Source organism: Lissotriton helveticus, chromosome 3_1 (assembly GCF_964261635.1).
Source record: "Lissotriton helveticus chromosome 3_1, aLisHel1.1, whole genome shotgun sequence".
NCBI lineage: Eukaryota > Metazoa > Chordata > Amphibia > Caudata > Salamandridae > Lissotriton > Lissotriton helveticus.
Genome location: NC_136061.1, coordinates 49,869,295 through 49,891,149, shown reverse-complemented (window position 1 = coordinate 49,891,149; position 21,855 = coordinate 49,869,295). Strand labels below are relative to the sequence as shown.

The 21,855-nt window shown below is 45.1% G+C and overlaps 1 protein-coding gene across 1 annotated transcript in view; it reads right to left on the bottom strand.

Moving 5' to 3' along the window:
• The window catches only part of CFAP65 (cilia and flagella associated protein 65), a 621,863-nt gene extending 600,008 nt beyond the window's left edge, over positions 1-21,855 (bottom strand). Inside the window, exon 1 of the mRNA XM_078679214.1 lies at positions 21,725-21,855. Coding sequence (XP_078535340.1) covers positions 21,725-21,816 — 92 coding nt within the window. The 5' untranslated portion in view covers positions 21,817-21,855. The remainder of the gene's footprint in view (positions 1-21,724) is intronic.

Sequence of the window (21,855 nt, the reverse complement as noted above, 5' to 3'; positions counted from 1 at the left end):
ATGATGTGTTAGGGTATTGGTTAGCCCCAGATCTGTGGCTGTATAATTCTGGTGTTCATGAGGCATGTACCCAGGACTGTACCATTTGTGTATGCTTCTCCTAAATAAGTAGCCATTCCCCTGGCTCAGCAAATGCAACTATGAGTCATGTTTCTTTGTGGTGAGTACTGCTGGCCACGGTGACACCTAACTATATGATGTATCAAGGCTGTGTTAGATGCATGTGAACACTCCATCTGTGTTCTTTTGGATGTTTATGAATGGAATTTGACTGTGGCAACTTCTGTTAAGAGCACAGTACAAACTAAATATATTGCATATTTATGCTGAAGTGTAACTGTAATCCTCACACTTCATATCATTGGCCAAGAAAGTCCACTTGCCTTTTGAAGCCAGGAGAACTTTGAGGTACTAACAAGCAGAAACAATGCTAAGGGGATGACTACCTAAAATTTCTGAACATGTTTGAAAAACTGCAGAAACTAATGCTGGTAAATTCAGTACTGAATCAGCCAATTCTGCTGTATTTACAAGAGATTGTGACATTAGGGCTAGATTACTTCACTGCAGCACAATGTAAATGGTCATTTTGCCATCTTTAAACACAGCATCCAATTCGCTTTCACAACTGCACACCATCTATAGGCTAGGTAAACCTCTATTTGTCCTACACCACTTTCACCAGTATGCTTTCTGTAATATAGTCGTGCAGCAATAAATGATGGATGTAATGCTGAATGAATCAAACATTCTCCCCCAGTCAAGCGATATGGGTTAAATCCATCATTCTTTTGCTCACTACACCACCCCAGTTCAGACATGGCCATATGCAAATCAGTCTTGAACCTGCTCCTCATGGGAACAGTCCAGCCCAAATTGCCAAGCTGGGTCCTCCCTGGACCGTAAACAAGCATCCTGGGACCGATTTCAGGGTATATCACCCCTCATCATCCAGGCTAGCTTGAATCCAGTGACACAGCGAGCAAGGGACCCAAGTCTGGGTATACCCATAACACTTAGACCAAAAAATGCTGCAGCAACAAATCAATCAATCAATCATGCATTTGTAAAGCGCATTACTGCTCGAACAGCCAGGTCTTGAGAAGTCTACTGAAGGTCAACAAATGATGGACGAAATGTGAACGATTCAAATCTTCTCCCCCAGTCAGGAGATCTGGGTTTGAACCATCATCCTTCCGCTCTCTATGTCACCGCAGTTTGGACCCAGCCATATTCAAATCAGTCTTGACCATGCTCCTCATGGCAACAGTCCAGCCCGAACAGCTAAGCTGGGTCCTCCCTGGACTGGAAACAAGCATCATGGGACCGGTTTCGGGGTATATCACCCCTCATCAGCCAGGCTAGCTTTAATCTAGTGGCACAGCGAGCAAGGGGCCCCCTTCTGGGCATACCCATTCCACTCAGGGCGAAAAGTGCTACAACAACAAATGATGGATGGAATGCTGAATGAATCAAACATTCTCCCCCAGTCAAGAGATCTGGGTTAAATCTATAGTTCTTTTGCTCACTACGCTGCCCCAGTTTGGACCCAGTCATATGCAAATCAGACTGGTCCTCATGGAACAGTCCAGCCCGAACTGCCTAGCTTGGTTCTCCATGGACCATAAACAAGCATCCTGAGACCGGTTTTGTATATAAAAAAAAACTATGGATTTAACCCAGATCTGCGACTGGGTTGATTGGTTCAGCATTCCGTCCATCATCTATTCTTTTTACATTTTTTGCCTCAAGTGGGAAGGGTATGCCCAGACCAGGGTCCCGTGCTCGCTAAACCACCAGATTCAAGCTGGACTAACTAATGAGGGGTGAAACCCCGAAACTGGTCCCAGGATGTTTATTTCTGATCCAAGGAGGACCTGGCCTGCCAGATCTGTGACTGGGGGTGAATGTTTGATTGGTTCAGCATTCCGTCCATCATCTGTTCTTTTTGCAAGTGGGAAGGGTATGCCAAGACGTGGGTCCAGTGCTTGCTACAGCACCGGATTCAAGCTAGCCTGGCTGATGAGAGGTGAAACCCCAAAACCGGTCCCAAGATACTTGTTTCTGGTCCAGAGATGGACAAAAAAACTGATTTACACAAATATCTAAACCAGGGAGTGTGCATACTAGTAGGAAAGGGTAAGGAGATGATCAAGAAATCCTAGAAATTTCCGGATAGAATCAGTCACAGTAACCCTCAGATCACCATTGTGCGAAGTAGCCTTTAACGGCTGCTGGCGGAAGCTTCAAACTACCAGCTGGCAATGTTGTGCTTGGAGCAGCGCTAAAGATGTTTCGCAGTACCCTTTTACCTGAAATGGCCTCGTTTCCCTGACATGATTACATGTGTCCTGAGGACTACTTTCTCACGTCTTTGACTGCCACATTTTCTGAAACTAAGATTATCTACTTGCCGGATTACTGCCATCACCTTGGCTCTTCGTTTTCATTATAATACCTATCCTTATGAGCCAGTGTAGGAAATTTGCTATCCCCGCGCTCTACAAGCCTCTTCTGCTATTGGCAATACTGTCCTGGCTATGACTTCCAGGTATCATTGCTCATGAGTCCCTCACCTCCCTGTTTTCGTCCTGATGAAGTTGTGACCCAGATCCGGGTCTGACACCAAAACGCACGTCGGCGTTGGAACCCCCGTGTCTCCACTACCTCTATCTCCCCCCTGGAGAAGAATGTGCACCTTGTATTGTATGATCGTATGAGGAGTCTGTCTCCCTTAATGCCTTTCATTTTTTACTATGTTAAAATCTGTATTTGTCTATGTGTCAGGGAAAGAAGCCTGTTGGTATTTGTATATACACTTATTGTGATCCAATGAACTATGATCTGATGGTCTGTCTGAGTTTGTCTGAGTATGTGGTTGTGTGGTTGTTTGACAGAATGTGTGAGTGTGAGACTCATGATGTTTATTGACTATTGTGATGTTCACCTTTTTTTTACCTTTTTGTATCCTGCTGATTGAAAAAGGAAAATAAATATAGAATATTTTTCTACCAAACTGTATATATCATGATATGGAGGGTCTTCTGGCTGTTAGGACTATGTTTTGTACAATGGTGACTTGTTAGCACCAATTTAAATAAGTTTTGGGCAGAGAGTGTTTGTTTGTCGTATTATTAATTTCCATGTTTTCCCTGCTCACTCTGCCAGCTATCAGATTCAGGGGCCTCCTTCTGTGAGAGTGTTTTCTTGTCCAGAGATGACCTGGCCTGGCAGTAGGGCTGAACTGTTCCCATGGGGAGCAGGGTCAAGACTTATTTGCATATGGCTGGGTCTAAACTACAGTGGTGTGGCGTGCAAAACAAAATATGGAATTTATCGAGATCTGTGACTAGGGGTGAATGTTTGATTGGTTCAGAATTCTGTCCATCATCTGTTCTTTTTGCATTATTCACCTTAAGTGGGATGAGTATGCCCAGACGTGGGACGGGTGCTCGCTGCGCCACCAGATTCAAGCTAGCCCGATGCATGAGGGGTGAAACCCCGAAACTGGTTCCAGGATGTTTGTTTCTGGTCCAGGGAGGTCCTGGCATGGCAATTTGGGCTGGACTGTTCACATGGAGAGCAGGGTCAAGACTGATTTGCATATGGTTGGGTCTAAACTGGAGTGGCATGGTGTGCACATAAATGATGGATTTAACCCAGATCTGTGACTGGGGGTGAATGTTTGATTGGTTCAGCATTCTGTACTTCATCTGTTCTTTTTGCATTTGTCTCCCTAAATGGGAATGGTATGCCCAGACATGGGTCTTGTGCTCGCCACCCCACCAGATTCAAGCTAGTATTGCAGATGAGGGGTGAAACCCCAAAACCGATCCCAGGATGCTTGTTTCTGGTCCAGGGAAGACCTGGCCTGGCAGTTTGGGATGGACTGTTGCTACTGGGAGCTGGGTCAGGCCTAATTTGCATATGTCTGGGTCTAAACTGGTGTGACATGGTGTGCACATAAATGATGGATTTAACCCAGATCTGTGCCTGGGGGTGAATGTTTGTTTGGTTCAGCATTCCGTCCATTATCTGTTCTTTTTGCTCCTGTAATATAGTCAGCAGCAATACAATTGGTTTGAGCTAGGTCTTTCAAAATTGCTACATTGTTAGTTTCAATGCTACGCCAACTGGATAAATGGCTTAGAAACTTTCATGACCTACACAATTTGTTTAAAAAAATATGCAATGGTTATGTTTTACTAGCTATTGGGTTCCATTAACTGAAACATACAAGCAAATCACTACTTGAATATTGAACAAGTAATTTGCTCGAAACTTCATTGACCATAATTTAATTTCTTGACTTTCTCTATCTCATAGCTTTTCACAGGAAGAATTGTGAGAACGCAGGAAACCAAGGGCTGGTATAGGCTTTGGCGCACAAGCTACTCTGTCACAAATGTGATGGATATCCTGTCCACCGTATGACAAGTGCCACAGGATATAATGAAAGCGTAATACAGTGGACGAGAAATCTGTCACGTATGTGATGGAGTATTCCAACTGTCAAACTCTAAATGAGACCCTTTTGTACTTGTTGTTAGTAACAGAATAGAAAGAAGCATAGCTCAAAACATAATCTGGAAGAAGTTTGTTTTTTATTTAACATACAAAATCTCTGAGGGCATTGTGTTAGCAATGTGTGTGATGAATACATGTCACCAACCCAGAATTCCAAGAATCACCAACTTTCCAACAATTTGTGCTACAACAGCCAAAGGTAAGAAAATACAAATCTCAAATGTAGTTTGCCAAACATCAGCCTTGGAAACAACTCTTAACTTCTTCCATCCTATGCTCCATGTGAAGACAGTAATGTGTGGTATTGTTTGTGTAGAGGGAGGTCTATGAATTTTGATTGATAAGGCAGGTCTTGCTAGCAACCATATAGAAACTATTTTTGCAGACAAATACAAAATAAATATTTCCCACAGTTCAACTAGCATAGCATGACTGTATGGGTAGCCTCATTTTTGGATGTACGCAAACTCACAATTGCAAAAAGGTATCAACAAGTTTACCAGGGAAATTAAAGCTATTAGTTAGGCATTAGAAATTTAGTTTGAACTCTTGTCAAATTTAGTTTGAAGTCTTGTGTAATTTTATATGTGTTGTAGGGACTGGGAATTCAGAAAAAATATTGAGCAAATGCACTAAAACCTGAGCTCAAAAAGCTTGATTACAAAAAAATCATTGTCAACAAATTTAATTAGCAAAATGTACAAAAAAGAGACAGAGGAAAAATATCCTGGTACTTGCCGAAGGAGAGCAATGGTCAGAAATATTTTCTTTCTCTCTAGTGAAAGATCTTGGGTCTACAAGGATAACACTGAACATTCAGAAAGAGCCTCCACTAAAAATGTGGAAAGATTACCTATGGCCATGCAAGAAAGGCTGTTTTCACTTTTTACAACTCTGCACATGCTGAGTTAGTAGGAGACAGAGGATATGGAGAAGTGGCGGATGTGCCAGGATACTCTCCCGGATACGTTGTGCACTAACCAAATACACATGACAACATAAATACAGAAGCATAGGCAGGGTAAGTAAAGACTGGGCATGGCAGGGGTGACACGGTGAAGTGAGATTTTTTCTGGGGAAATTATAGGCTTAAAAAAGAAAATGGTATTTGTCCACGTGGAACCGGCTATTTGTGATGTGTGGCAATTTCACAAAACAGGACACACAACAGTTCACGAGATGCATAAGTAGGATCAACTCCCTGTTCAGTAGGAGCAGGAGCGAAGAGGACTTGACATGGGAGCAGGGGATTACCACTTCCTCCTGCAAATAAATGTTTACAAAAAACAAAACAAAACTACTCAGGCAAATAGAACTGTAAGAAATAAAGCAAACTATCATTTAGCACTGGAACTACCAATTTGACACCAGAGCTTTCACCTACATCCCTCGGAGGCACACAAAAGTGAGAGCTTGCAGATAATCTGGCTACACTGAGAACAAAAAGACCTACATTTAACAAATGTCTGTTTTGTCTAGATTACAACATTTATCCATTCCAACTAAACGAAAGACTATAAAAGTCATCAATAAATGGACTTATTACGAAGTTGAATCCCCAAAAACTAAAGAGACTGCACAGAACAAGGTGAGTACTGCTGCCACAACAGCTCACTGTACACTGGATACTGTACACTGGGCACTGTTTAAAAGCAAAGAGTCCACCAAAAAATTCATTCACCCCTTTAGAGGATTCAGAGAACACATATTTCATCCCTCAAGTCCTTCAGAGAATAGACAAATGCAATCCTCTACCTATTGGCTCCATGTCACCAAGGGAATCAAGAAGAAATCCCTTCTCAATAGAAAACATGACTTCCACAAACAAGCATTTGCAATGCAATAGGTCTCGCATTTACGCGAGTTTGATCTATTGGCATTGTTAATGACAATGGCTTTTATTTATGGTTCAAAAACCAATACATAAATAAAAGCAATGTTATTTACAATAAAAGTAGCTCAAATTCTCGCAAATGCGAGACCTATTGCATTGCAAATGCTTGTTTTAATAACTTTAACCATGCTGCGGTGGAGCGGGGCTAAAAAAACATTGGCATAGCTGATAGGTCAGGAAGCCGAGAGCTATTGCCTTTACCAACACTATTTTAACCTAAATCACTGCACCCGTTTTATACATAATCTTGTTCACTAGTCTTACCTTTGTTTTATTATTTTGTTGTTTACACCCTCCCCCCCCCTAATTTAACTACCTGGTAAGTTTTGAATCACAAGGTAATTGACCCGAGAAGACACGTGTGCAGGCAGGAGTGCACTCTTCCATTATAAAAAATGAGAGGATAGTGGTGTTCCCGAGGGAAATGTCCGCACTATTCTATAAGCCACAAATATATATCATGAAATAGTACACGAAGAGTTAGAACAACGCAATAGAAACAGTAACGGTATCTTGGGTGCTAAAGAAAATCTATGCACCTACTATCCAAAGGTGCTATAGGCAAACACCGAAATGTAAGCCCGAGTCAGTGTATATGGGGAAATTCTAATTACAGCACTCCAAATTGGTAAAAATCAACAACGAGCTCTAGTATATAGCCCTCAGCACTAAAGCTTTTATACACAGGAGTGTTCAGACAAGCAAACACAGATGCAGTTCAAAGGAGCAGTTTCTTTATATATAGTACGGAATCGACAGTTGTGACGCCAATATAATTTGAGATCCAAGTCTGTATTCTTCAAGGTTTCTTTATTCAAAATTTCATAAGGATTTTTCCAGCATATTGTTCGCCAACACGTGTTTCGTCTCTTGCTGAGACTTTATCAAGGCATAAATCATGTGTGGAATTCGTGATGTCAGAGGGGCACTGTTATAATCCAAGGATAGAACACCAAAGTGTGAGGAACAACGTCCAATACCGGTGGTTAGTGCACACGATAGAAGGGCAGCAGCATATAAAGGATTATAGCGGAAAGGCCGACATGACCCGAATTATTTGGTATTACTTTACCCCAAGAAGTGTTGAATGGGTCCTTGTAGTTACAGCGCGTGGTGTATAGCGCAGAGTATGGGCGCAGCTTCAATACAAAACTTTTTGAACAACCTTGATAAGTTGTAATCAGAAACAGCAAAGTGCACTCTTCCATGTTGGTTCAGATCACAGGGACACGTTTAGCATCACAGTGGGGCATTTTCACAAGCAGCCGTCCGGGGAGAGGCTGGCACAGACAGACAGACAGCCCTTCAAGCAGAGGGTTGTTAATGTGGCAGTGTGAGTGTCTTGGCTTCTGTGCCACCTGTAAATCACACGGCCGCATTTATTGACAAGCAGGCTGGCACAGAGGGAGGGAGGTGGCATGAGGCACTTTGTGTATGGCTGTAAATGTGCGTTTGTGGCTTCTGTGTCACCTGTAAATATCAAGGTGTCCACGTTTAGAAATGTGTCCGTTCGGACCTTCGCCCACGCATGCTCTGCCTTTCCTTGGCTTAACACATCCTTTGGAATGATTCCCATGTGCCCTCCTCGGGTTCGGGGGTACCCCCGCCACTGTCTGGCGCCATGTCGCCGGGTGGGCATAAAGCCCCCCCGACAGGCTGCACCGTGCACCCACAGGACAAGAGCTCACACGGGCATCTTTACCACCCTCCACTCGGGTCAATGACGTCCATCCAGATGTCAGCTGATGGCGTGGGCGTCCCCTGGAGAGCAGCCGTGCCACCTCCCCCCACCCCCCTTTTAGGCATGGGCCGGGTGAAAACGCCCCCATCGGGCAGAGAGGAGGCATCTTGAACCCCGTTAACTCTGAACTCCCTGCCCCCGTCGATTAGAAAGACACCCCACAGGAAGGCTTGAGAGAGACTTCACCACATTCTTTTTATCTGTAATGTATAACTGCACCGTATATATAAAATTTTCCCTAATAAAATCACTTGTAATTTAAAAACAAGCACAGAGAGGAAGGGGTGAAGGGAAGAGAGCTTGAATAGAAGGACTAGAGGGAGCATGACGGTAGAAAGGAGCAATGCAGAGGCGAGGGGGCTGGATAGATAGAAAGAGGGTGAGCGGCACGGTGAAAGAGGAAGAGAGTGCGGTAGAGAGCAAGAGAGGGGACTCGAGCGGTAGGTGGAGGGCGACAGATGCGAGGGAAACAGCGTGAGGGGGGAGAGGGGAACAGCGATAGAAAGGGAGAAGAGAGAGAGAGAGAGACAGCGGGTAGGGAGGGAGAAGAAACTAATGGGCATGAGCGCGAGAGGCATGGATAGGCAGAGGGGCAGGGGAAGCGAGCAGAGGCTGGCAGGTGAGTGGAAAGACGGGTCGAGCCATGTGTGTGTGTGTGTGTGGGGGGGGGGGGGGTTAATAGGGCAGCATGGCACCGAGTTGGAACCGGAGCTGCTGCTTTTCCGTTTTATTTTGCTAATCTTCACCCACCTGCTCCGTTTTTTTTTTTTTGCTCATGCTGGTCTGCTTGTGAATTATTTGCAGACCTTGGGAGCTGGGAGAAAGCCAAAGCCCGTGGGAGCCGAGCGAGTGAAGGAGGAGAAAAAAGGGAGAGGCAGTGAACACCTCTGCAAAGACACCTTCCGGCTGGTAGAAGACCTCCTCCCCTCCCCCCTTCGGACAAGACCCGTGCAGAGCAGACGCCGGACAAAATATTACATGTGTGCATGCAGTCGACGGCACCCGCACATTGGGGGCTCGGCATTTCTGTGCAGCCTCCTCCTCCCCCCCGGAGCTGCAATCACTGACAGGACTGCACAAGCGGGAGGCGGCTCGGGCGCAGCACGTCTTCCGGACGGAAGACGTGCGCGTTCACAGAGCTGAGTCGGCTCGTGCACAGGCCAGTAGCGGCTCGTGCACAGCCCTAGCTCCCTTGCCAGTTAGCACGGTGACTATAGAACTCCCTGGCGGGAGCGCTTCGCGCTCCAACGCCAGCTCGCCCTAAAAAGCGCTGATCCTAATCAACCAACCTTCTGTTTTTCACTCTATGCAGCAAGGTTCTGGCTTGATGGCAGGTCTCCTCTGTCCTCGCCTCTCGTTACTGATCCCCTCTGCTACCCGCCTTTAGTAGCTTAGGCTGTGTCTTTCACTTACCCACTTCAAATATGCGTCTGAGCTAATTTTATAAACTATTTAGAAAATCTACGGATACATTTTGGACCAGAAGAAGGGAACAATACATTTTACCAAAAAAAGAATCAATTTTTAAGGTGTAATGAGGAAGGACTCGCCAGTGTCAGTCCTGCTGGACATAGATGATATCAGAGAGCAACACAGAGAAGGTAAGTTCGTTTGGGTGATAAAAAAATATTTTGGGGATAATCTAAAATGCTTTCAGGTGAAAGAGGAGAAAGGGGGAATTCCACCGAAAAGTGAAACGAAACTGCTTAGCACTTTAGGCGTGGCCCAGTGGGCATTGGAAAACTTCTGCTGTTGTCTGAAATAAAAGGTCAATGCAGATCATAGAAATCGAAACAAATGCAATTAAATTGAATCTGAATCGGCAAAAAATTAGAAGTATGTGGTAGATAGCGAGTGACGATAGAATGGAAATGAAGCTAAGGGTATAGCAAACAAGTATCAGCCTAACTGCGGCCGAAGTAAGGGGGAGCGAGAGAGAGTATTTTGTAAAAAGCTATGACAGCTATTCTTGGACCACTCCCTCAGTCGTTTTGTTTCGTTTCGTTTCATAAAGCTTTATTCGGTTTGTGTAAAAACAACCATAAAAGCACATAGATAATACATCATTATATGAATAGAGAAGGAAATTGGTACAGAAAAAATTCAATTAAAAGCCAGGGATTAAAACATCATACTTTTTCTAACATTAATACATTTAAGTAGATAAGTAGCAGTAAAAAAGCAAATATCAAGTTCCTGCATCATAAAAAGTAGACTCATTGCTTCGTCCACATTAAAAATACCATACTTTATATAGTGGAGTAGTGTGGCTCACTGGTTAGAGGTGGCAGGCCTGAGAGCAGAAGTCAGCCTGGGACCAGGTTTCAATTCCCGACGCGGCAGGGTCGTGGGCCTTGGTCAGCGGACTCGATAATTCTCGCTTCGGTGCTTACTCTAATCAGGGGTTCCACTCGGCAACTCTGGGCATTAGCTTGCCTAATCTCCACAACGGCCCCACCAATTCCGGGGATGCCTGGCTCCACCATGGGGACTCCCAGCAAGGGACCATCCCACAGGGAAAGCCAGGACGGGTTCCCCAGAGTTATACAGCGCCGGGACGCCCCGTTGCTGGGGCAGCTGTGCGCTTTACAAGTATACTACATTTACATTTACATTTAAAAACATAGGTTTCAGATAAGCAATGCGATAATTCATATAGAGATTACAAATAAGAAGAAAGTGCACTGTGCTTTGCTTGGTTTGACCATCACAAGGACAGGGACCTACCGGGTGCTTTTTAAGGTGTGGGAAAGCTACCAGGTGGTGCACCAGTCCAAACCTTAATCTGGTAAGAACATATCTGTGTGATATTCTTGATACCTGGCTCAAATATATCTGAAATCCTTCCCCAACTAAATATCTGTTATAAAACAAACAGGTCATCAATTGCTCGCTGTTATGTGACCGCCTTTTAGCTCTAAATAGCAGGAACATGTTTTTCAATTCTGCTTTAGGCATTTCTACTACAGCGTGAGGATTGGCCAGAATATTTAAATCAAATATTTCTTTAAAACTATGTACTATATACTTTAGCCAAGGTATCATAAGATAGTTGTCCAGTTCAAGGCAATCTTCTATTATTAATCTATTAAAGGCAGTCTCCTCTTTTAACTTATGGAACGCCAGGTCATTAAAGGTCTTAGAGCTATCAGTTCTGACAAGTAACTAATTCCAACTGCTCTATGAATTAGTTCAGTAGGGGCAGAGGGTGGTAAACTTAGTAGTTTTTTTAGGAAATTATTTTACTCTGTTAGTAAACTACTATCATGGTAATGTCCCAAGACCCCAGCTCCATATAATGCGATCGAGACGCATCTGGACTGGTAGATCTGCAACATGTCCCTTATGCGTCTGTCGCCTACTTTAGCTGAAAATCTGAAAACTCCATTGGCACTTTTGCCCATTTTAGCCTGGATGTTAGTTATTTCATGGGTGCACTTTCTATCTCTTGAATAAGTAATCCCTAAATAACAGAATTTGTCCACGTGTTGGACTTTCTGTCCAGCTATAAAAAAGGGGTAGTACTTATTACGATCGCTACCACAAACCATAGTATAAGTTTTGCTCTTGTTAATCTGCAACTTTTTTTCTGTTATAAAGTCTGCAAACCTATCTATTAGTCACTGAAGACCATTTGGGGTCCTGGACAATAAAACGGCATCATCTGCATAAAGCAGTACTGGTACCTCTATCCCTTTTATCTGAGGGGCACCTGATTTTACTCGTTTTAATACGGCATCTATCTCATTAATAAAAAGAGTAAAAAGCAGAGGGGCAAGGACACAGCCTTGTCTAATGCCACATTTCACACTAAATTTTGGTGTGCATTCCCCTCTGACCCCATACCGGACAGAGGTCTGTAATTTTTCCTACAGCCGTGCTAAAAAATATATTATTTCTTCCGGGGCCCCAAGTTTCAATAGTGTTCGCCATAAATTTGAATGATCAACTAAATCAAACGCACAGCTTAAGTACGCAAAGCAAAGGAAGAGGGAGCCTTGTTTGGCATAGGTATATTTACCAATGATTAAATCTAGATTACTACATTGTTCCAGTGTTCCTCTTCCTTTCCTAAAACCATATTGGGTGTTGGGTAAAATCCTGTTGGTCTCTGCCCACTCTTCAAGCCTAACTAACAGAACCCTGCTCATTATTTTGACAGAAGAATCCAGAAGGGAGATTGGATGGTAATTCCTAGCTTCCGATTTATCCCCCTTCTTGTAAATGGGAATGATGATGGATTCTCCCCATGTAGGTGGGGCTCCGTTACTTACAGCAGCATTAAAAACAATCGTTAATAAGGGACACCGTAATGCCTCAGTCTATTTGGAACACTGGAGATCACCTTGATACTTCATGTTGTGTTAGAAACTATTTGTAAAGCACACTTACACCTAATATTTGGTTTCATGGTGCTGCAAATAAAGAATATTCAGGTTGCTCAACTGCCTAATTTTGAGAAGAGACAAGTCCTGAGGCTTTTAAAAACACAACAAAGAAGGAATGCAACGAAGAGAGATAAGAGGAGAGGATTCCAGATGGACAGGACCAGCACTGAAAATCTATGTTGCAAAAGAGGTTTTTTCTTATTTGAAGACAGATAGAAGAAAATCCAATGACGATCTCAATAGTCTGGTACAACTGTAAGGGCTCCAATGCTTATGTAGAAAAGTGGGAGACTAGCCATAAAAAGAACAATTGACACAACAAGAAACTTTGCATGTAATGCGATAACGAAGTGGGAACAAAATGAAGTCATGCAAGCTGAGGATGCTCATGAATGAAACGAGTGGCACCTAAGTTCAGAACAGCTGCTTGCCTCTGTGTATGTTGAAATTGATGAAGAAGGCCCTCTAGAATCCCTAAAGAAAGAGAGCTGTGGAATTTAGCTCAGAGACAATAACAGCAGAAATGACAGGCCAATTACCCTGTTCATTCAGGAAAGGGACAACTTTCCTTAAGTGGCACCAAAACCTAAGAGCAGCTAGAGGCAACCACTGACAATAATACAGCATTAAAAAGTACCCTGAAGTTATGTACAATTTTGGGTGACGGGGAAAATGTCTGTTATAATGTGCGATGTATATTGGACCACTTCTTCAACTACTATATGTTCTTCAACTACTATATGTTATATGTTCAGCTACTATATGTTATATGTGACTGTGGCAAACACAGTCTTACACTCTCATGAAATTTTCATTAATCGAGACTACCCAGAACACCATAAAACGGGCTAGAAATAGCAACAGAGAGGCACTATTGGAAGAACACGCAAAACCTCCAGAAGACACGCTCACTTGTGTTACCACATACACAGCTGACTCTAATAAAATATGCAAGATTATAAAGAAGCATTGGAACATCCTACAGTCTGGGAGTTTAACTATGCCACAGCCTAGGATCGCTTTCAAACATAAACAAGCATTGGAAATGCAATAGGTCTCGCATTAGAAAAGTTGGAGTTATTGGTCTTGTAAATGACATATTTTATTTATTTGTTGGTTTTTAAAATTGCTAAATTGATGGCTTTGTCATTTACAATGCCAATAGTTATAACTTTCGCGAATGTGACACCTATAGCATTTGGAATGCAACATGTTTTGTATTTACGTGACTTAGATGGCAGCTCTGGTCGTTAGGCCACATCTCTAGAGAGCAGGAGTGCAGCAGGGGAGAGAAGCACAGCAATGCAATAGGTCTCGCATTAGGAAAGTTTGAGCTATTGGTATTGTAAAGGACACATTTTTTATTTATGTGCTTGTTTTGAAAATAGCGAAATTAATAGCTTTGTTATTTACAATGCCAATAGTTTTATCTTTCGCAAATGTGACACCTATTGTAACACAATATGTGTTGTGAGGGTGAGGGTGAGGGGTTGAGGGTGAGGGGTTGAGGGTGAGTGAGGGTGAGGGGTTGAGGGTGAGTGAGGGGTTGAGGGTGAGTGAGGGTGAGGGGTTGAGGGTGGGTGAGGGTGAGGGGTTGAGGGTGAGTGAGGGTGAGGGTGAGTGAGGGTGAGGGGTTGAGGGTGAGTGAGGGTGAGGGGTTGAGGGTGAGTGAGGGTGAGGGGTTGAGGGTGAGTGAGGGTGAGGGTGTGTGAGGGTGAGGGGTTGAGGGTGAGTGAGGGTGAGGGGTTGAGGGTGGGTGAGGGTGAGTGAGGGTGAGGGGTTGAGGGTGAGTGAGAGTGAGGGTGAGTGAGGGGTTGAGGGTGAGGGGTTGAGGGTGAGTGAGGGTGAGGGGTTGAGGGTGAGGGGTTGAGGGTGAGGGGTTGAGGGTGAGTGAGGGTGAGGGTGAGTGAGGGTGAGGGGTTGAGGGTGAGTGAGGGTGAGTGAGGGTGAGGGGTTGAGGGGTTGTGGGTGAGTGAGGGTGAGGGGTTGAGGGTGAGTGAGGGTGGGTGAGGGGTTGAGGGTGAGTGAGGGTGAGGTGTTGAGGGTGAGTGAGGGTGAGTGAGGGTGAGGGGTTGAGGGTGAGTGAGGGTGAGTGAGGGTGAGGGTGAGGGGTTGAGGGTGAGTGAGGGTGAGGGTGAGTGAGGGTGAGGGGTTGAGGGTGAGTGAGGGTGAGAGAGTGAGGGTGAGTGAGGGGTTGAGGGTGAGGGGTTGAGGGTGGGTGAGGGTGAGGGTAAGGGGTTGAGGGTGAGTGAGGGTGAGGGGTTGAGGGTGAGTGAGGGTGAGTGAGGGTGAGGGGTTGAGGGTGAGTGAGGGTGAGTGAGGGTGAGTGAGGGTGAGTGAGGGTGAGTGAGGGTGAGTGAGGGTGAGTGAGGGTGAGGGTGAGTGAGGGTGAGGGGTTGAGGGTGAGGGGTTGAGGGTGAGTGAGGGTGAGGGGTTGAGGGTGAGTGAGGGTGAGTGAGGGTGAGTGAGGGTGAGGGTGGGTGAGGGTGAGGGGTTGAGGGTGAGTGAGGGTGAGGGTGAGGGGTTGAGGGTGAGGGTGAGGGGTTGAGGGTGAGGGTGAGGGTGAGTGAGGGTGAGGGTGAGGGGTCGAGGGTGAGTGAGGGTGAGGGGTTGAGGGTGAGTGAGGGTGAGGGGTTGAGGGTGAGTGAGGGTGAGGGGTTGAGGGTGAGTGAGGGTGAGGGTGAGTGGTGGATGTGGTGGTGATGGTGGATGTGGTGGTGGATGTGGTGGTGGATGGTGTGGTGGTGGGTGTGGTGGATGTGGTGGTGGATGTGGTGGTGGTGGATGTGGTGGTGGTGGATGTGGTGGTGGTGGATGTGGTGGTGGTTTTAGATTTTGACATTCCTTGTACAGTCTTAAACTTCGATGAAGCAGTATTTTAAACAGTTGTATTGTGAGCAGAGAATTTTACGCCATGGTCTCTCCAACGTTCGGCTCAATTTTCGCTCGCCGTTCATGTGGGAGAGGAAGGTTTTACAGTAGACTAAGCACACTGGCTGGCAGTTGGCTGCAATTATTAACCAGAAGTGAATTCCGCACACTTTCATTAATCTGCCTCACACATACCCGCTACATTCAACAGTGACGTCCCAGTTACAAACGTCCTTTCAGATAGCCTACCACGGGGCGAGCAGGTGAGGAGGCTTGTAAAGTGAGGAGGGGCGCAAGGGAGCGAGCTGTCGGGAGCAAATTTACAAGCCATCTGGAAGAAGAGTCAGCCTATTCCTGTGCCAACTGTCAGTTTTGGTTCAGAAAAGGCAATCGGTTCACTGGAGGCGGATGAGGATTCCAGCTAAGGCAACTTAAATGTCTAGATTGCTAGCAGTTGTTTGTTAAAGGGTCGCGCTTCAAACGAAAAGAAATGCAAAATGCAAGGAGGTTTAACATGAACCAGATTCCACATTAATACAAACTTCCACAGCACGTCCGAGGAAAAAGGTGCTCAGATTTACGGCGTATACTCAAACGAAATTAGACTACAAACAAAATATAAAACTATCAAACGAAGGATTAACCATTTCTGGATAGTTCCCGGTGCAGTTATAAAGCACTATACGGCAGGGTGTTCAATTTGGAGGGCTCAAGAAAAAGGATACATAAACAAGTACTGCAAAACTAGAACTGTGTTGCTTTTGAAGGGTTTGCATCGACACAAGGGAACTTCAGAATGGCTACCAGTGCGTTACGACATATACAGATGCATAAAAGGTAATCTTGCAGGCAGTAATAAAGAATAGTCGTTGGAGATGGCCACCGAAGCATGCAAAGTTGCAAACATTTTAGTATTTTAAGTATACCGTTTGAACATGGACAATCATTATTTTACAACAGTAAAGTAAAAATATTAAAGTAAGCAAGAGTAAGAAAAATAAGAAATAAACGATATTTACTGCTGCCAGGCCCTCGGCAAAAAAATGAAAACTTCAAAAATGGGGAGAGGGATGGGAAACACAATCAGGCAAGCGAGAGACATGGCGGCATTGAGCAGCTTCCAGGCCTTAGCACAAGCATCAGTGGTGGGTGGAGGGGGGGGGGGTTATTTTATTTAATATTTTACACTGGAAGCAATAGTGCCTGCTTAACTATGGCTGGATCAGGATTTCGATTGAAAAGGCATATTTTGTTAATAACTTTAGCACCGCTTGGCATTTCTGGACAAAACTTTCCAAAAATAAACAAGAAAGGAAACAAGACGGAGGGCATTGCTGTGGGGAGGGGGGGAGGAGAAATGCACACGGCGGGCAGGGGAGGGGGCGGAGCGGGGAGAGCGGCATGAGGGTGTGAAGCAGCCGGGGCCTTTGAAGTGAAGCTAAGCTTCACTTCAAAGGTGTGGGAGGAGTGCGGCTGAGGGAACAGACGGCGATTTGGTGATGTGCACGCGCATTTTAGGTCAATGCGCTTGCGCATTGACCTAAAAGCCACGGGCACAGCAGCAAATCGCCACAGTTAGGTAAGCTTTGTTTAAAGCCCTATAGTCTCGCTTCTCTCAATGCGCATGCGCATTGATAGGTCACGAGACCTAAAAATATGCTGGTGCACACAAGACCAAGGGTATCAGACAGTCCAGACCAAGGGACCCTGTGTTCTCTGCCCCCTGGGAAGGGTCCTTTCCCCTGTGGTTCCTGCACTGTCTGTAGCCTGACAACAGCGACAAAAGAAATAAAGCTGACAAACACATCCACCTTGATACAAAAGGCACATACTAACTGGAATACAAAAAACTGTATGTACACAATCACATGCCCCTGTGACTACCAGAGTAGTCAAGACCTGCATTAATGAGCAGCAATATCAGGTGTAAAAGAACTATCACTAAAATGTGCACATACATTAAAGACCTTGGCCACAGAGCTGTTGATTTACAATGGACTGTGCTGGAAGCCCCTCCGATTTTGAGAAAAGGTGCACTCTTTAAAAAGGGAACAACACTGGATTTTCTATCTGTACACACATATTCAGTGATTAAATGGAGATATACCACGAAGAGAAACAGGTCGCCTTCACTAATCATTTGCTAATGTTTATCTGGCAATATGCTATTTCACACATTATGTGTGTTCTCCTTACTGGCAACACATTCCACCTCTGCCATGGGAGTAACCATGACACACGCATTCTACCTCTGGCTATTGGCCAGAACCTAGTGGGTTATCAGACTCTGTAAAGACACCGCATGATTAGTACTTGACTACACTATTTCAGTGAGACTTAGCTCTGTTTGGCCCTGTCAATTCTCTACTGCATACACGCCCACATTCAATGGGAGCGCTCCAACGATTTTCAACTCTGTCGCGTTAATTGCTAGCAACAATTCATGTGATACATGGTCTCCTAACCCAATACAAGAGGGCCCCCGCAATCCTCAGCCCATCACTGCTGACCTTTGATCAGCAATTAACCATGCCGAGCTGCCTGCCTCTACACAATGGGATTCACACAATGGCGCATATTTATTTTTATTTATTTATTTATTTTTGCATTTATAGTGCGCACAGATACCCACAAAGGGTTTCCCGGCGCCAGGACTAAGAGACCAAACAACGCAGAAAGCAACGCAACCAAAGACCATAATTATTTGTTGAAAAGCCAGGTTTTAGCGCCTTTCTTAAATCTGGCAAAGTTCTCCTCTTTCCGTAAAGCTAGAGGAAGGGAGTTCCAGAGGACTGGACCCAGATGGGAAAATGATTTCCCTCCCATTCTGGCCAGTTTAAATCTAGGGACCACAAAATTTGCTCCATTTGAAGAGCGAAGATTGCGTACAGGGGAGTAGGGCCTGACTAGTTTTTGCAAATATTTTGGTGCGGTTTCTGCCCTGATCTTAAACATGTAGGTCAAGGCTTTGAACCGAACCCGGTTCTCAACCCTGAGCCAGTGTAGGTCTTTAAGGTGCTTGGAAATCCTTGCTGTCCTAGGGATTTTACACAGCAGCCTGGCTGCGGAGTTCTGGACTAGCTGAAGCCGCCTGGTCACGGCTAAGTTGGAACCCAGGTATAGGATGTTACCGTAGTCAAGCCTAGATGTAATAAGTGCGTTGACTACGGTCTTCTGGGTATCAACAGGCAGCATCCAGATAATCTTCCGCAGCCATTTAAGGATGGTGAAACAGGTGCCAGCCACTTTATTAACCTGCTGTTTCATTGATAATGAATCATCAATGCACACCCCAAGGTTTCTGACCTGGGTCTCCGGGATAGGAAAAGCGCCCAAAGATGGCGGCCAGTGGATATCCTGCCACAGGTCTCTGTTTTTACCAAGGAGAAGGATCTCCGTCTTCTCCCCGTTGAGCTTCAGCTGGTTGGTTGACATCCAGCTGAAGACTTCGTGAAGACCTAGTTTCAGCGCAGAGGGGGATGAAGGCTCTGAGTTGGTAAGAGAAAAGATAATCTGCGAATCATCCGCATAGGTCATGAGTTCTAGACCTACTCGCTCTGCTAGATCGGCGAGGGGGCGAAGATACAGGTTAAAAAATAGCGGACTCAAAATTGAGCCCTGAGGCACGCCGTGGGGCGAAACAAAGGTGTTTGACTGGGCCTGAGAGGACGAGATCTGAAACGTCCGGTTGCACAAATAGGACTCGATCCAGTCCAGCGCTGTACCTCCGACACCATCCTCACTCAGCCTGACAAGCAGTCTGTTGTGTGAGATGGTGTCGAAGGCTGCGCTTAAGTCAAGCAGGACAAGCGCAACCGTTTGCCCCTCGTCCAAGAGCTCCCTGATCCTCTCGGTGACTCCCAGGAGGGCGGACTCGGTAGAATGACCAGCCCTAAAACCCGACTGGGAGAAATGGAGTAGGTTGTTATTCTCCGTGAATGTTGCAAGTACACCGTTCACACAATGGCGCATACACGCCCACATTCAATGGGAGTGCTCCAATGATTTTCAACCCTGTCACATTAATTGCTAGCAACAATCCATGTGATATATCGGCTCCTAACCCACTACAAGATGGTGCCAATGATCACCAACCCATCACTGCTGACCTTTGATCAGCAATTAACCACGCCATATGGACCACTTGTCACTAATTAGGGCCAGATGGAGGGTTTATAAACTGAACGAACACCTCCAAGTCCTCACTCCTGAGGCACATGAGAAGGGGTAGGTTGTTGGTGACGAGAATGGATGACGTGAATACTGGATCTTTGGCTTTCCCTCATGTGAATGGAGGTTATTATTCTTCTCCCTGGGTTCACTTACAAAATTTCAATTTCAATTTACCTTCCTAACAGCACCCTAAATATTTTAGCGTTTATCTCAGTGTTTCCCTCAAGGAGGTTATGACATCACCCTCATTGGGGGAGTGTTTTCCCCCTTTTGACCACAGTGTGTGAAACCGCCCCCTATATGTTTTTATGTATGTGTAACGTGTTTGTCTAACTTGGTTCCTATCACTACCTTTTACAAATCCTGAATTCACTCATACTAGTATTGCATGCCTCTACAAGTACTATACAAGACTGCTCTGTATAGTGTAATTTTATGATTTCTTTTCATATTTTCCTCCTCCAGGTCAGTGATTTTACATTCTGCATGTACACTTACAGGGTACTTAGTGTTTGGACACTACCTGTTGCATCCTATGTCCCAGAAACTGTTTAGATTTGTTTTAAATGTTACGGTCGTGAAGAGTTGCCCTGGTCACATCTTCACTTTATTGACGGCATGAAACATGTTGACCTTATAAGTCACTAGGGATCATTGTCCCCACTGGTGACATCATGTTTTTAATAAGTCAGGCATACTCATGGATTAAAATTTGATTGGAGACTTGCCTAGCCTTTTTTAAGTCACTAATCACTACATTGACACCTACTTTTCCTCAATCTACACAAAGCGCCATTAACTTGCACTTCACATCACGGCTTTGGATAAAGATCTCCGATAAAGAGCCTCCTTGAGGGTGCCTGTCCAGCATTGCAGCGACGAGGAGCAAGCACGAATATGAAGCATGACACCCGCAAGGGTGTGCAAGGGCCCCATTTCCAAAAAGCAACTACTCCCCTTGCCGTGGCTCCTTTACTCTGACCTACTCCCCTTTGTCCTTTGTCCCCTTTAGGAACAGCATACATATTTCTTTTGAGTAAAAACACTTTTACTCTTCAATAGAATCTGATTGTTTTGTTTACCTAAAGAGCAACAAGTACAGCAGGTGATCTTATATACTGAGAGATTACTTACTATACAATTAAATAAAAACATTGTATTGATTGTATGCGTTTTATTATATGTATAATCTGAGTATCTCTTATAACATGGTACATGTACGAGAGGAGGGAGGACCTTTTAGTACAGAGATATAATCTGATGTGCTCAGGTGAAATATTCCCGCATGATATTCACTTTTTTTTTCATTTTTAAAGCGACTTACAACATTTTTGTTGCATGATTTACATTTCAAATATTTGCAAGGTTGGCTCTTATAGCCAAGCCAGGCCACTGAGTGGGCAGATTTTGCAGATTTATATAGTGCAAAGTCGACCCAAAGGTTTTGGAACACTTTACATGAGCACCGGTTATGTTACACAAGGACACATTAATTTTTTTTTTTTTGTTAGGCACGGGGAGGTTAAGTGATTTGCCCAGAATCACAGGATGTGGACGCGACCCCGAGGCTCGAGCCTTGGTTTTCAGGACTAAAGTCGGCAGCTCTAGCCATCAGACCACATCCTCTCCCCTCGTTGTTGGGTCGCCCATCTCTAGTTGCCAAATTAGATTTTATAATTTTTTTATTACCCAGGAATTGCTCAAAATAAGACTTAAAAGGAAGCGTACTAGGGAAATATGCTAGACGGAAGACAAATCAGAGAAAGTGCACGAACACAATGACTGTATCATTGGCAGAGTTGCGAGTATAAGTGCAGGAAAACGAACGTTTGTTTAAAAGCCTTTTCTTTCAAGGACCCTCATCAGCTCTTTACGGTGAGATATGAGCGTCCACCTAACTACTGCCCTTTTCTATGAGTCCCATGAATTACTGTGTGTTTTACAGCATTTCTTGGCCGCGTGCCCGACTCTCAGGCTCCCGAGTGACCCCAAACACCACTTCCAACCATCCAGCCCTTTCCACAACATGAGCCAGAAAGGAGAGCCGCCATAGGAAAGAGACGAGCAGGAGGCGGATGGAAGCATCCTGGGGACGGGGGGCCCTCGCCCCTGGCCGGGGCCCTCTCTCACCTCAGCCCGTTCCCGGCTCCGGGCACCGGGTCCGCTCTCTGGAGCCCGGGGGGCTGAAACCTGTCACAGGGGTCACAAACCTGCGCCGCCATCTTGCCGTTGCCATGGAGACGCGACGCGGCGCGCTCCCG